The 14363-nt window shown below is 42.7% G+C and overlaps 1 protein-coding gene across 1 annotated transcript in view; it reads right to left on the bottom strand.

Moving 5' to 3' along the window:
• STIM2 (stromal interaction molecule 2) overlaps positions 1–14363 on the bottom strand; it is a 74371-nt gene that overhangs the window by 18177 nt on the left and 41831 nt on the right. Inside the window, exon 3 of the mRNA XM_053403661.1 lies at positions 8730–8844. Coding sequence (XP_053259636.1) covers positions 8730–8844 — 115 coding nt within the window. The remainder of the gene's footprint in view (positions 1–8729; positions 8845–14363) is intronic.

Here is a 14363-nt window from a genome sequence, read left to right on the forward strand (position 1 = left end):
TAGCTCCTGTAGGCTGGCAACTCCCGATTTAGATAAACTCCAAGTCTTGTTGCTTTCACTGTTAGAGTTCTGGGGAAAGTAAGGGTGCATGGAGTTCAAAGAAAATCCACTACGAATTAAAAGCATAAGCAGTGGCAGGCAACTTAGAGAAAGTCACAAAATGTCACAAAACAGGAGCTCATTATTTAGCTTAACAGTGAGGTTCTATTCACCGCAAAATTAATTTCCTGTGGAATCTGGTGGGAGATTTTGCAAGGATTAACATGTTGGTTTTGTTGAGATGCTAATCCCACTACGGCTCATTTCCAGAACTCGCTTTACCAAAGTTAGAGAGTTGTCAGTGGGAACGAACACACACACACACACACACACACACACACCTTCCTATAGGAAGCCCCAAGCTGTATGCTTCCAGAGAAGATTTGGAACGTGTGGCCTACCCAAATGACACCAGAGACAATGCCTCGTCATAACACGTATCAGATAAAAAATCTATAAAAGACCTAAAGCTTCAAAGCAAAACACAACTTGCCATAGGCACAAAGCGTGCCAAAGCAATGAAGCACACTATCACATCTTGATTATTTTGGACAGGTCTTCCCTGCAAGCTAGCATTGCACCAAACATACCACTAATCAGCAACCAAGTAGATAACATTTTTTCAAGCTGCCCCTCCTTCCTGGGAATATGATTTCTGCCAGTTGGGGATCATGCACCAAATGTGATCACAGAGTTTTGCCACGCTTGCCAAAAGGAGCAGAAATGTAACCTCTTATGTAAAGTATCTTATTTGTGTGTGTAAAGCATATTGTTTGAGAGCTGCACTCCCAACCAGGGAGATTCAGATAACCAAAGTTTTATTATTCAAAACATTATCATCAACACAGCAGAGGTCTGAACAGACTGCTACATTCACTCAAAGCTCTAATACACAGTGGTTTGCTGTTGTTTTAAGGGGGGGGGAAACAGTGCTGGCAATCACCATGAAGTTGTTACAGTAAGTATCACACTTTTAACATTTGGGGAAAAGGTGCTGGTACTTGAGTACCTTGAGTACCCAGGAAAAAAACACTGCTAATATAGTATAATCTCCCCAGTTCTTCACTCCCCCCCTCCTTTTCCAGAGTGCCACTTGGTTTCTTTTAAAGAGGCTCTAACACATATTAATAATCAGCAACAAGAACATTTATGTTAGGCTAATTACATTTCACATGAAGCAGGCTTTAATTTATTTTTTTAAAAAAACCTTATAAGTATCATTGTCTTCCTTTAGTATCACTTCGCTCCACTTTTCTAAATTTGCAGTTTATACCTGAAACTTCACATCTAAAGCAATTCCAAGTACCCCAGATTTACTGTGAAACTCAAAATAGGAAAGAAACTCAAAATAGGAACGGCAAGCTTAAGACCTCTCCACCCCAATTTAATAGCTGTGTGCAGAAAAGCAATCACGGTTACTAGCTATACTGAATAAATAACAGCTATTTACAGTTAGCAGTAACTTAAGAGAAACTTAAATTTGCCTTGGGCAGTTCTCCTTTCAGCATTAGTAAAGGGGCCAAGTTGTCCATCTCTGTTCAAACTGGTGCCAAGATGTTATATAATGAAACAACAGTGACGTTTACTCTAAACTCACATTCAACCAGCAATTTAACATTGCAAGCATGCGCTTCCAAGAAAGGGATCTGGAACTCCTGCATTAGCTTATTTGAAAAGGAATTTGAGGTAACATATTGTATCCCCAGTAGTGCTTGGCTTGCATTCATTTCCACTGTCTAGCTATTCAAAACCCGTGGCTGCCAATAATGAAGAATGTGCAATGCAACCATAACATTTCTAGATGGTATGCAACTTGTTCCCAGTTGCTGGAAGAACATCTGCTGTGCACAGAGCCTTAGATACATTATTTGAAGATGGTCGCATGCTGCCCACGCCACATTTGTGTTGGTCTGTTTCTCCACTATTAGCGCTGTTCTTTGCACATATGCAATTTCAACTGAATGAATTACTGTGCCAGAAGGCTAACTCCCAAGTCATGCAGATTAACCATTCAATAGCAGAGCATTTTCTCACTGCCTGAGGCACCCTGACAACTTGTTAAAGGTAAAGGTAAAGGTAAAGGACCCCTGGAGGGTTAAGTCCAGTCAAAGGCCACTATGGGGTAGCAGCGCTCATCTCGCTTTCAGGCCAAGGGAGCCAGTGTTTGTCCACAGACAGCTTTCCGGGTCATGTGGCCAGCATGACTAGACCACATCTGGTGAAACAAGACACCATTACGGAAACCAGAGCACACAGAAATGCTGTTTACCTTCCCGCCGCAACGGTACTTATTTATCTACTTGCACTGGCGTACTTTCCAACCTTCTGAACAGCAAGCCCAAGAGGCTCAGCTGTTAGTCCTCATTCGCTTCTGGATGAAACACTAGAATTTGTTCTGCTTTGGACTTGAGCAATTTGCTCCTAGCCTGCTTTTTGCGTTATAGAGTATTCACTCTGAATGCCACCCCCCTCCCCAATGTGCGCACACAGCAACAGGAATTATCACAAGCTTTATATGTTAGCATCAAGATATATGACCAGAGTGGAGAACCTTTCTGAGTGAAAAGGGCCAGAATCCCTACTGGGCGGCTTTCTGAGTGGGGCCAGAGACAAAAGTAGGCAGATGAGACTCATGTTTGTACACTGGGCTACATTCCAGCCATGAAAAACACCAGACATTTCTACACATCTCTTCCTCTTCCACCCACGCAAGCAAGAAGCATTATCACACTTCAGGAGCATATTCCAGCAAGGAAAATGCACGCAAGGAGGGCATGGAAGAGTGACCTGGAGATAATCCTGAGAGCCAAATATAGAGGGTTGGAGTGTTACCTTTGGCCCCTTGGCCCAAGGTTCCCTACTTCTGACATGCAAACACCAACAGTAATACAATGGACGCTCGGGTTGCGAACGTGATCCGTGCGGGAAGCACGTTCGCAACCCGCAGCATTCACAACCTGCAGCGCCATGTGTGCGCACGAGCGCAGGTTGCAATTTGGTGCTTCTGTGCATGCGCAATGCACAATTTAGCGCTTCTGCACATGCGCCAAAACCCCTCTCCTTTGTCCACTTGCTGCTCTCCCAACCCACCAGAGAGGACTTGGCGGGGAGTGAGGGAAGGACCATTGCCCTAGCAAGAGACCTTGCGCTGGCTTCCACCAACAGAACAGGTTAATTTTTATTAAAGAATAAAACAGAACATACAAATGAGAAAAATGACAGATATTAACAATAAAAAACGTATTTATCCAGTACAAGGAGCTTTCGGTGATAAAGTCAAAAATCAGGAGCTATAGATTTATGAAAGGGGTGTAAAAACACAATAGAATGGGTTAGTTAAATCTGGCCCCATATTTCTAGTTCATTTGATGGTGTGTAGGCAGCCTCTTTCATTGTAAAGTCTGTAGAAAAAACTGCAACCTCAAATTACCATTCTGCTACATAGCTCAGCAGATATTGGACAAGTCTCCTTCAGCCTAACTCAGAGTTGTTGCACTGCTAAAATGCTGGGAAGAAAATCAGGAAGGTGCCAGCAACAGGGGAAAGGAAGGAGGGGTACATCCAGGTGCACAATAATTTTTCATTTTTAACTGAGCCCAACACATTCTGAACAAAGTTCTTCCTCAGGGACACTTTTGAACAATAGATTTCAGCCTGGCACCTGTACACTGCGGCAACTTATTTTTTCCTTGGGCACCTGGAGATCATCCTTTCTTTCTGTTTCTTGCACAAAAGACAGGACACAAATATAGCACATAAAACACAGCTGTAATTATAGAAGAATGACCAGAACAGCTAAATGCTTTAACAAGATAAACAGCTTTCGATACCATCAACCATGGTATCCTTCTGGAGGGCTGTTTGAACTAGGAGTGGGTAGCACTGCTTTGTGGTGGTTCCAGTCCTACTTGGATGGTTGTTCCCAGAGGGTGTTGTTTGGGGAGTGCTTTTTAGCCCCGTGAAGCCTTCAATGTGGGGTCCGCAGGGCTCAATATTATGTCCTATGTTGGTCAACATCTGAAACTGCTGGGTGGTTTGGAGTACATTGTAGGCAGTGTGGTGATGATACCCAGCTCTATTTCTCCTTTACATCTGCAGGTGAGGCAGTGGAAGTGCTGGACCAGTGTCTTGCCTCAATAATGGACTGGATGAGATCCAACAAACTGAAACTCAATCCAGATAAGACTGAGGGACTTTTAGTGGGTGGTTCCCTAGACCGGATGGGTGGGAGATCGCCTGCTCTTGATGGGGTTACACTTCCTCTGAAGGAACAGGTTCGTAGCTTGGAGGTACTCCTGGATCCTTGGTGTCACTCAAGGCTCAGGTGGCCTCGGTGGCCCAGTGCACCTTCCATCAACTTCAGCTGGTGGTCCAGCTATACCCCTATCTGGACAGGATAAGCCTAACTACTGTTGTCTATGCTCTGATAACCTCAAGGTTAGATTACTGCAATGCGTTATATGTAGGGCTGCCTCTGAAATGGTTCGGAAACTTCAGCTAGTACAGAATTCAGAGCCCAGGTTGCTCACTGGAGCAAGACGGTCTGAGCACATTACACCGATCCTGGTCCAACTGCGCTGGCAACTTTAACCAGGTCTTTGGTTGACTGACATCCTATGTCCTTTTTAAAATTCAAAATGTGTTAATGGGTTGTTTTTGCTTTGATTATGTATTTTGTGGTTTTATATTCTGATTTTATCTTGTGAACCATCCTGAGTCCTATGGATATAGGGCAGTATATAAATTTTAATCATCATCATCATCTTATGAACAATCTGCAATGGAATGGTCTCACAATTTCATTATTTTTTTAAAAAAGAATCTTAAATTGATGCCTTGGCATAACCTAATCAGACACCTCATGATGAAGTATTTCTGGGTAGGGCTTACTTTGGTGCTTAATCGGCCATGATCAGTACTATTTATGGCCTGTGACTCTGACACACAAATACCTTTCAAGCAAGCTCAAGGAAGTTGATGTTATTGACACCATCCTTTACACGAGCATCTTAAATCCATTTAATTCCATGCCAATAACTTGCTTAACCTGCAGCAGTTAACCAAATGGTTGGGAAAGCAAAGCAAGCCACAATTTTAATTAAAACAAAATACCAAATTAAAGTTGCCATTAAGGACAAACATACATTACAGGGCAAGAGAGTTAAAAATTATGTTTTCTTTTCCACCATCCTATTTTTGCATGGCCTAAAGCAAAATGCAGACCTGTTTTGCAAACTAGAATATTGAATTTATGCAAATATAGCTGTCCAATTAGATTCATAATAGAAGGCTGACATGCTTTTAGCACCCCAGGGGAACTTGTTTACAGCTCCAGTTTGCAGATTAATACCTGAAAGTTAAACCAGAGGTTAATTAAGTCCATCTGGTTGCAAATGACTTTGGAATGTTCAAGGAACAAGAAGATCTCATTTAGAAAACCAAAGTAAATAAAATAAAATAATAAGCAATAAAACTGTTTGTTTGCAACGTGGTAGAGATGTACTATGCATCATATTCATGGTACACCAATTACAATAATTTCTACAATTTACCATGGATTATCTAGTGGGGGACTTGTGTGAGACAAAACCTAATGATTAGTCTCAGGGGGGAAATATTCAAACAAGCAAGAAAAGTTTTATTAAACAAAAAAAGTTTATGAAGCAAAGTCAGTCAGGAAATGCATTCTTTCAGGTAGAAGACTTGAGGAAAAGTAAAAACACCAACTTTACCCACTAAGACAAAATAGGTAAAGGTAAAGGGATCCCTGACCATTAGGTCCAGTCGTGACCGACTCTGGGGTTGCGGCGCTCATCTCACTTTATTGGCTGATGGAGCCGGCGTACAGCTTCCAGGTCATGTGGCCAGCATGACTAAGCCGCTTCTGGCGAACCAGAGCAGCGCACAGAAACGCCATTTACCTTCCTGCCAGAGCAGTACCTATTTATCTACTTGCACTTGGACGTGCTTTCGAACTGCTAGGTTGGCAGGAGCAGGGACCGAGCAACAGGAGCTCACCCCGTCGCGGGGATTCGAACCGCTGACCTTCTGATCAGCAAGTCCTAGGCTCTGTGGTTTAACCCACAGCGCCACCCACGTCCCTGCATAAGACAAAATGGTTATGACCAAAATGCTCACCCTCCCAAAATTAACCTATCTATTCAAAACTCTTCCAATCTGGATTCCCCCAACCCAACTCCGCAAATGGCAGAAAAAATTACACTTGTTTATCACACAAAAATCCAAGAATAAACTCCAAATACCCACACCTCCCGTCCTCAGTTGGAGGGTGGGGAATTCCCAATATAGAACTACACTACATTGTCAACCAAGTGCACCACATAATCCCATACATTTTAGAAGACTAGACAAAACATTGGGCACACTTGGAGAGAGACATCGTCAAAAATACCTCCACCACAGCATACCCATTCTTCCCAAACAACGTAAGGAAAATCCCCACACTAAACAGGTTCGCACAAACCATACTTAAAGCATGGCAGGAAGAAGCAGGTAAACTGTCTCCAACTCCATCTCCACTAATTTCCCTGGCTCACCACTCATTTATTCCACCATGCAGCACAAAACTCCCAGATAAAAACCTGGCAAGCCAAAGGCTTATACCACCTAGCAGACCTTTACAAAAATAACAAACCCACATCGACACAAGAAATACTAGAAAAACTAGGGGATACCCAAATGCCCTGGCTAACACACCACCAATTACATGCCTTCTTAAACAATCCAGTAGTAAAATCAGCAGCAACTAGGCCCTTGACAACCTTCGAAAAGCTCCTCCTAACATGGCAAGGGGATAGTATCCACGATATTCAAAATAGTGCTCCAAAATCCCACAAACCCCCTCGATGTAATAAAAATACAATGGGAAGACGACATAGGCTATGAGATTAACCCCACCCAATGGACTAGAATGTGGTCTAAACTTCCCTTTAAATCCATCTCAGATAAAAGAAAAGAACTCACCCCGAAATTCATTTATATCATGGAAAGTAGCATTGATACACCCAGGAGCCTCACCAAAATGCTGGAGAGGCAGCATCTCCACAGGCACATTTCTCCAAATGTGGTGGGAATGTCCCAAAATCCAACTCTTCTGGACATCAGCCATACAAGAAATATGCAAAATAACTAAGCAAGTATTAGAAGTCACCGCACAACTGGCCCTACTGAACATCTTCCAAGATAATAATGCACACTCACATCACAACGAGCGCATAACCCACCTACTCTCAGCAACCAGAAGCATCATAGCCAGGCATTGGAGTAAACATGGACCAATAGAAAAGCCTTAATAGAAAAACCAGCTAATAAACTGAAACTGACATGGGGACAAATAGAAGAAGACACCTTTATCACATACATAGTCCAACAAGAAAACAAGAAAAATCTGTTCACAGCTACAAATCAATCTGGCTAACCTGATCCAAATATGTACACACATAAACAAATCTCACTACAGCCAACCACTCTCTAGACCACCCCCAACCTCTCTTACCACCAAGGAAATACAACAAGCAAATAGCAAGAGAACCCATACAAGTGACGCTGACACAAAACCCCACACATACACTCAGAAGAAGAATAGAAGCATTACTACCCCACCTCACTCACCATTCCCCCTTCCCCCTCTTTTCTTCCCAACCTAATATTGCATGCAACACTAATGTTTCACAACAAATGAAACTGATCTCTAGAAAACACAACTTGAAAGAAGAGACAATGCATGTATTTATATATATTTTTAATAAAAATATATAAACAAACAGCAATACAGGGAATGACCAATTGATGCAAAATCGCATGCACACGCACACAGCGCCAAACCTGTAAATGACCCTAGAACATCACTAAAGGGGCAAAACAGGAGAGGGGCAGAACGCTTTACATGGGGTCTGGAATGTAACCCCCACGCAAAACGAGGATTGCCTGTAAGAAAACCTTCCTTAACTAAGCATAAGAGGGGGCTGATGTTCAAAGACTCAAAATCCTACCTAAATGCAAAACCATCCTTACAAAAACAAACAAACCCCAAAGCAACAAAAACAATACACAGCAAAATGTACTACACAATGTGCTAAATCTTTACACGAATTTCTGCAAGTAGGCACACAACAAACCACAACTCTTAACATCACCACCTTTCAAGCAGTAGAGCAGAGTTGCTGATGAGAGCCGATATAGCATAATGACTAAGAATGAACTGTGAACCAAAGTATTCCAAGACTGAAATCCAGCATCATCTTTTATCTCATTATGTACAAAGATTTCACTTAGCCTTTCGTCCACAATACGGGAACAGCAACACTGTCGTACCTTGAACAGTTGTTGTAAGGATTCCCAAAGAGCTTTACACATTACAACCTGCTATATAAATGCTATCTGCTGTTTTTTATTGCTCCACAGACCACATTGACTCAGCTCCTTGTTAGCTCTGGCTTGCCTCTCAAAAACCAGACCTTTCTGCAACCTCCTGCTGACTCCAAATTGCCTAGAATACCCTGCTATGACAAGCTGCCAACAACTGAGCTCATGACCTTTGCCTGCAGGTCCCTTCTCCCCACGGCTTCCAGTCCTAGGTCAAGACAGTAATTAAATATGGTCTGTTGTGTTCACTAATGAGAGCAGTAAAGACTGCAGAAAAGGGACCAGTACAGCTTTCAGTATCTTACCTTCAGATGTTTTCCAGCGTTTCCACAGATCTTCAACGGTGATGTGTTTGTCTTCCCGGTGTAGATGGTTGTGCTTATTAGAAGCGTCTTTATATTTCATATCTTCTCTGATAAACTGGGAAAGAAAGAAAGTTAGGTCAGAGAGTTCTTGCAGCTAAGACACTAACAGTGGTGGGTTAAAGGATAGTACGCACCCCGGAAATGATCTCTTTCAGCTTCTGCCTTCTGGAAGAAGGTATAGGGTTATAAAGGCCAGGACTGGCACCTGAGGAACAGTTTCTACGCAAATGCAATTATGGTTCTAAACGCAGCATAAGGGGTCTCTATATTATAGTGTATTTTAAAATGGGGTTTCAGAGTTTTTAGGGGGTTTTGAATGTTTTATGTAGTTTTTATGTAGTTTTATGTAGTTTTTCAATTTCATTGTTCTGCATGGGACAATGACAATAAAGATATCGTATATCGTATAAAAGGTACCGTATTTTTCGCTCTATAACACGCACCCGACCATAACACGCACATAGTTTTTAGAGGAGGAAAACAAGGGAAAAAAATTCTAAACAAAACAGTGGATGTATGATTTTTGTGGTTCATGCTGTGACCACAGACATGTGATCTGACGGTGAGTTTGGGGTAGCCCAATGCAAAAATCCTGAGGATCCATGTGGATCCATGCTTTGTAACCACGTTTTTGCACCACTGCAGCCCCAGGCAACAGTGGGTGTGTGATTTTTTTGGTGCAAGCTGTAGCCATGGACATGCTATGCGATCTGATGGTGAATTTGGGGTGACCCGTGTAAGCGGCTCCTCTCCTCTCCCGCTTTGCTCCTTTAAAGCAAGCAGGCTCTCTGTTCCTCTCTCCTCCCCACTCAGCGTGTCTTCTCCCGCTTTGCTGTTTCAAAGCGAGCCACGGAGGAGGGAAGGAAGGGGAACCATGGATCCTCTGCTCACGACTGCAGCAGATCCCCCTGCCATCCGTAGGCATTCGCTCCATAACACGCACAGACATTTCCCCTTACTTTCTAGGAGGAAAAAAGTGAGTGTTGTGGTGCAAAAAATACGGTAAAGGTAAAGCTAAAGGGACCCCTAACCATTAGGTCCAGTCGTGACCGACTCTGGGGTAGCGGTGCTCATCTCACTCTATAGGACGAGGGAGCTGGCGTTTGTCCGCAGACAGCTTCCAGGTCATGTGGCCAGCACGACTAAGCCACTTCTGGCGAACCAGAGCAGCGCCCGGAAACACCGTTTACCTACCCACCAGAGCAGTACCTATTTATCTACTTGAACTTTGACGTGCTTTCGAACTGCTAGGTTGGCAGGAGCAGGGAACGAGCAACGGGAGCTCGAACCACTGAAGCTCATGATCAGCATGTCCTAGGCTCTGTGCTTTAACCCACAGCGCCACCCACGTCCCTAACAGTCGTGGGTTACAAACCCCCAAATTGGTGGTACTTAAAAAGATCCACTTGGTACTTCATCACCAATTTCCCCTTACTTCCATTCACAATTCTCAATCCTTCATTTGTCATTAGATGCTCATTGTAATTCAGAGAACGCAATGGTTTCAGTACAGTTCAATACAGTACAGGCAGAATATCCACATCTGTACTCCTGAAAAATGTGGAGCGACTTGCATTGCACTAGCAATTTAAAAATAGTAACAGAATCAAACCCTTTCCGCATAGCTTTATGGTCATACCTTTATGGTTGCACACAGGTTCAACCTTTGATCAGAACTGTTGCTTCAACCAAATCATTATACAGCTTATCCTAGTATTTTTGTCGCTTGGAATTTCAAAATAAAAAAAATCTTTCCAGTAGCACCTTAGAGACCAACTACGTTTGTTATTGATATGAGCTTACATGTGCATGCACACTTCTTCAGTAACTTGGTATTTCAAGTTACTTTTAAATGCTGATTTGCATTACCCAACTAATGCAGGCTAGAGTTTCAAACTGAAAATGAAAAGGGCCTCCCATATGAATGCTTCTTATTCTGAGAACAGCCCTGAGACCTCCAGGTATAGGGCGGTATATAAATTCAATTACTACTACTACTACTACTATTATTATTATTATTATGGACTAATTATGTTTATATAAACCTTTAAATTGGGCTTTTTTTTCTTTGGTACTGGACTCAGTTTCTCAATATTCTCTGGTTGGCCTCTGTTATTTTCTCCGACCGATGGAGAACCTACAAAGGAATCTATAAGGGTTCTTGTGTCCCCCATAAGGGAATAAGGGCAGATTTTTGTTTATTACACAGGGAACCAGGCAGAGGGCCTTCTTGGTAGTGGCACCCGCCATGTGGAATGCCCTCCCACCAGTTGTCAAAGAGAAAAACAACTACCTGACTTTTAGAAGACATCTGAAGGCAGCCCTGTTTAGGGAAGTTTTTAATGTTTAATAGACTATTGTATTTTAATATTCTGTTGGAAGCTGCCCAGAGTGGCTGGGAAACCCAGCCTGATGGGCGGGGTATTATTATCATCATCATCATCATCATCATCATCATGTGTGTGCAAGCACAGTACAGCAAGTTATTGACAGCAGAAATCTGAAACCAGAAAGGGACCTAGAAAGATGTGGGCTGACCCTGAGAGTGGGAGGGAGGCTGCATTAACAACATTGATCCCCCAACCCCTTGTGGAAGCTGTGCTGCTCTCCTTTGCCTCTGAAAGGAGGATGCAACTCTCCCTGGCACAGGGGAGAAGGAGCTGTTATTTCACCCTAGGGCTCCTTCATGCTGGATCTGGGATCTAGTGGGCTGCCTTTAAAAGTATGGGAAGCTGCTGGGGTGCAGCACTGCCAGAGGAATACATTTAGCAGGGCTTGCTACTTTGGCAAGCCGCTTTGGCAAACAGAGAGGCTGCAAGGAAAGGCTGCTGCAGCAGCAGCATTTGAGACACTGAAGGAAAGGTCTTTGGCTGCATGAAAGAAGAGAGCTTTAAACACTGTTTAAGTAAACACATAAAACCTGTCAGGGATGTGGAGACTGCCTAAAACAATGGATTACAGTTCTGTTGAAACGGAAGCATTAAGTAAAGCTTACCAACTGAGATTGTGATGTAGATATGGACATTTAACTCTTTAAGTAGCCTTGACCTTGATAGAAATAAGATTACTATTTGACAGCTTATTTGGGAAACATAGTTGACATTACTCCTTGCAAGCATTCCTCCTGTGCAACCGAACTTCTGTTTTTTCCCAGGCCAAAACTGTACAGTGTACACCGATAAATTGTCACTGAACACAGGAACTATCAAACTGAATCAATTAAACTAAACATTTCTAAATGAACTTGAGAGACTTTATAAGTATTTTGGGCATGCACTGGCTGTGACTGAACAAGCTAGTTAGAAATTTCATCACCTTGGACTACATAGAGTGAGTTTTGAACTTACTTAAAACACATTTGACTGACTTAAATTGAAAGAAACATTAGTGACCAGATTTGGCAAAGAAACAGACCATCTTGATTTCTTAGATTTTAAAGAAATGGATGAATATCCTCTATGAGTTATTTGATTTACATATATGGATAGTATTCATTATACTCTATCGAATGAACTGATTTTTAAAAGACATATATGATTTCAGCTAAGAATGAATGAATATAACCTTATATAGAAGTGTAAGGTAAAGATAAAGGGTAAAGGACCCCTGAAGGGTTAAGTCCAGTCAAAGGAGACTATGGGGTTGCAGTGCTCATCTCGCTTTCAGGCCGAGGGAGCCAATGTTTGTCCACAGACAGCTTTCCGGGTCATGTTGCCAGGATGACTTAACTGTTTCTGGCGCAACAGGACACTGTGATCGAAACCAGAGCGCACGGAAATGCCGTTTACCTTCCTGCCCCAGCAGTACCTATTTATCTACTTGCACTGGCATGCTTTCGAACTGCTAGGTTGGCAGGAGCTGGGACAGAGCAACGGGAGCTCACTCCGTCGTGGGGATTCGAACCACCGACCTTCTGATTGGCAAGCCCAAGAGGCTCAGTAGTTTAGACCACAGCGCCACCTGCGTCCTTACAGAAGCGTATTGGGTGTTAGGGGAGAGGGTAGTACCTCTGGTGAGGAACACATCATGCTCCTTCTGGGGTAGTCTGTCCACCTTTGGTCCCCACCTGGCACAAAACTCTCACCTGTGGCTCCTAGAAACTGTCAGCATATCACAGCAGCCACACCCTGTGAAACTGCTTTGACTGCAGCCTCGGCAGGCCCCGTTGAGCCCATCAGAAGGCATGCAGGGTTCCATCGGGCCTCCTCCCACCGTCTGACATAACAAATGATGCACACATGATGTCGCGCACACACTGCACACGTGATGTCACATGCACACACCTCTCCCCCCCCCCCCCCGTTGAATGGAACCCGACACACCTCTGAATGGGAAACATTATATTCTTCCTGCCTCTAGTATTTTTTATTGGAACCTCTGAAGACTTGCATTCTTCTAAAATCTAAAGTTGCCAGTAAGTCTCACGAGAACAAGAATAGACTTGCAAAGTATGTATCAATTTTAGCAGTGCAGCTAAGGTGCTCCAAATGTTAAGGGGGGGGTTCATCTCTAGCTTCTGAACAAGCAACATACATGCTGCCATTATAACTGGATAATCATTTCCTAACTGAATTTTTTAAGGCAGGAATACAAAGCAAGTTTTTTAAAATGCTGGGGGGGGGGGGACTTGAACCCCAAGTTACACCAGAAAATCCTGGAGATCCAAATCACATCATTTTCAAACCTGGTTTGGTACTTTAGCAAGATTCAACTCTTTGGAAGTGGAAAACTAGTAATAGGAACAGGTTGAAACCTCCCTGTGATTTTAAAAAACAACTATCTGCAGAGAGCTCTTTTAAAAAAAAATGGGAATGTTTAAAAGCTAATTCTCCCATCCACAGTCTAAAATGGTAGGGTCCCTCTACCACCTCACCTTGCTCATAGGTAGAGCCAAATTCAGTTTTTTTCCAAGGAACCTCAAGGACATAAGTTTAGAAACTTATGTATATTAGAGTAGCAAGGAAATATACAGATAGCTTCCCTATTTTTGCATGCCCAGACTGGTAGCAAAGATCAGACACTCTCTAGTTTTAAAGATGTAATGGGGAAAGAACCTGGTCTTTGCTACCAATTTGAACGGTGTTAGAATACAACCTCCATAACTGAGCCAGTGGAAATGTTGAGCAGCCTTTCACAATAAGTGTGGGGAAAATATCCAAATGCTTTTGCTCTGTATTAAGAAACACAATGAATGCAGCCAAACATTCACAATACTCACAGTCATTCAACCACAAAAAAAGGATTGGGGAAGTTGGATTTTCTGAAAACAAGGCTCATCACTTCTAGCATAAACAACCATCAAGGACACTTCCTTTTACGTAAAATGTTCTTACTTTCATTTGGCAAGCCTGGTCTTCTTCTAGCAAGTAGTCTTTGTGAAAAGAAAATAAATGGTATCCTCAAAAGCCCCCAAATTCAAAATGCAAACCCAAGTGTTCAATGCTGCTTGGAAATATTTGGAATCACACTCCTAAACTGGAATGTTGACATATTGATACCAACATCTACAAATTCTTACTCTAGCCAATTTAGTTGCTGCAAAAGAAAAGCACCTTTTGGGATTGTAGTCCCAAG

This window comes from Podarcis raffonei, chromosome 9, assembly GCF_027172205.1.
Source record: "Podarcis raffonei isolate rPodRaf1 chromosome 9, rPodRaf1.pri, whole genome shotgun sequence".
Taxonomy (NCBI): domain Eukaryota; kingdom Metazoa; phylum Chordata; class Lepidosauria; order Squamata; family Lacertidae; genus Podarcis; species Podarcis raffonei.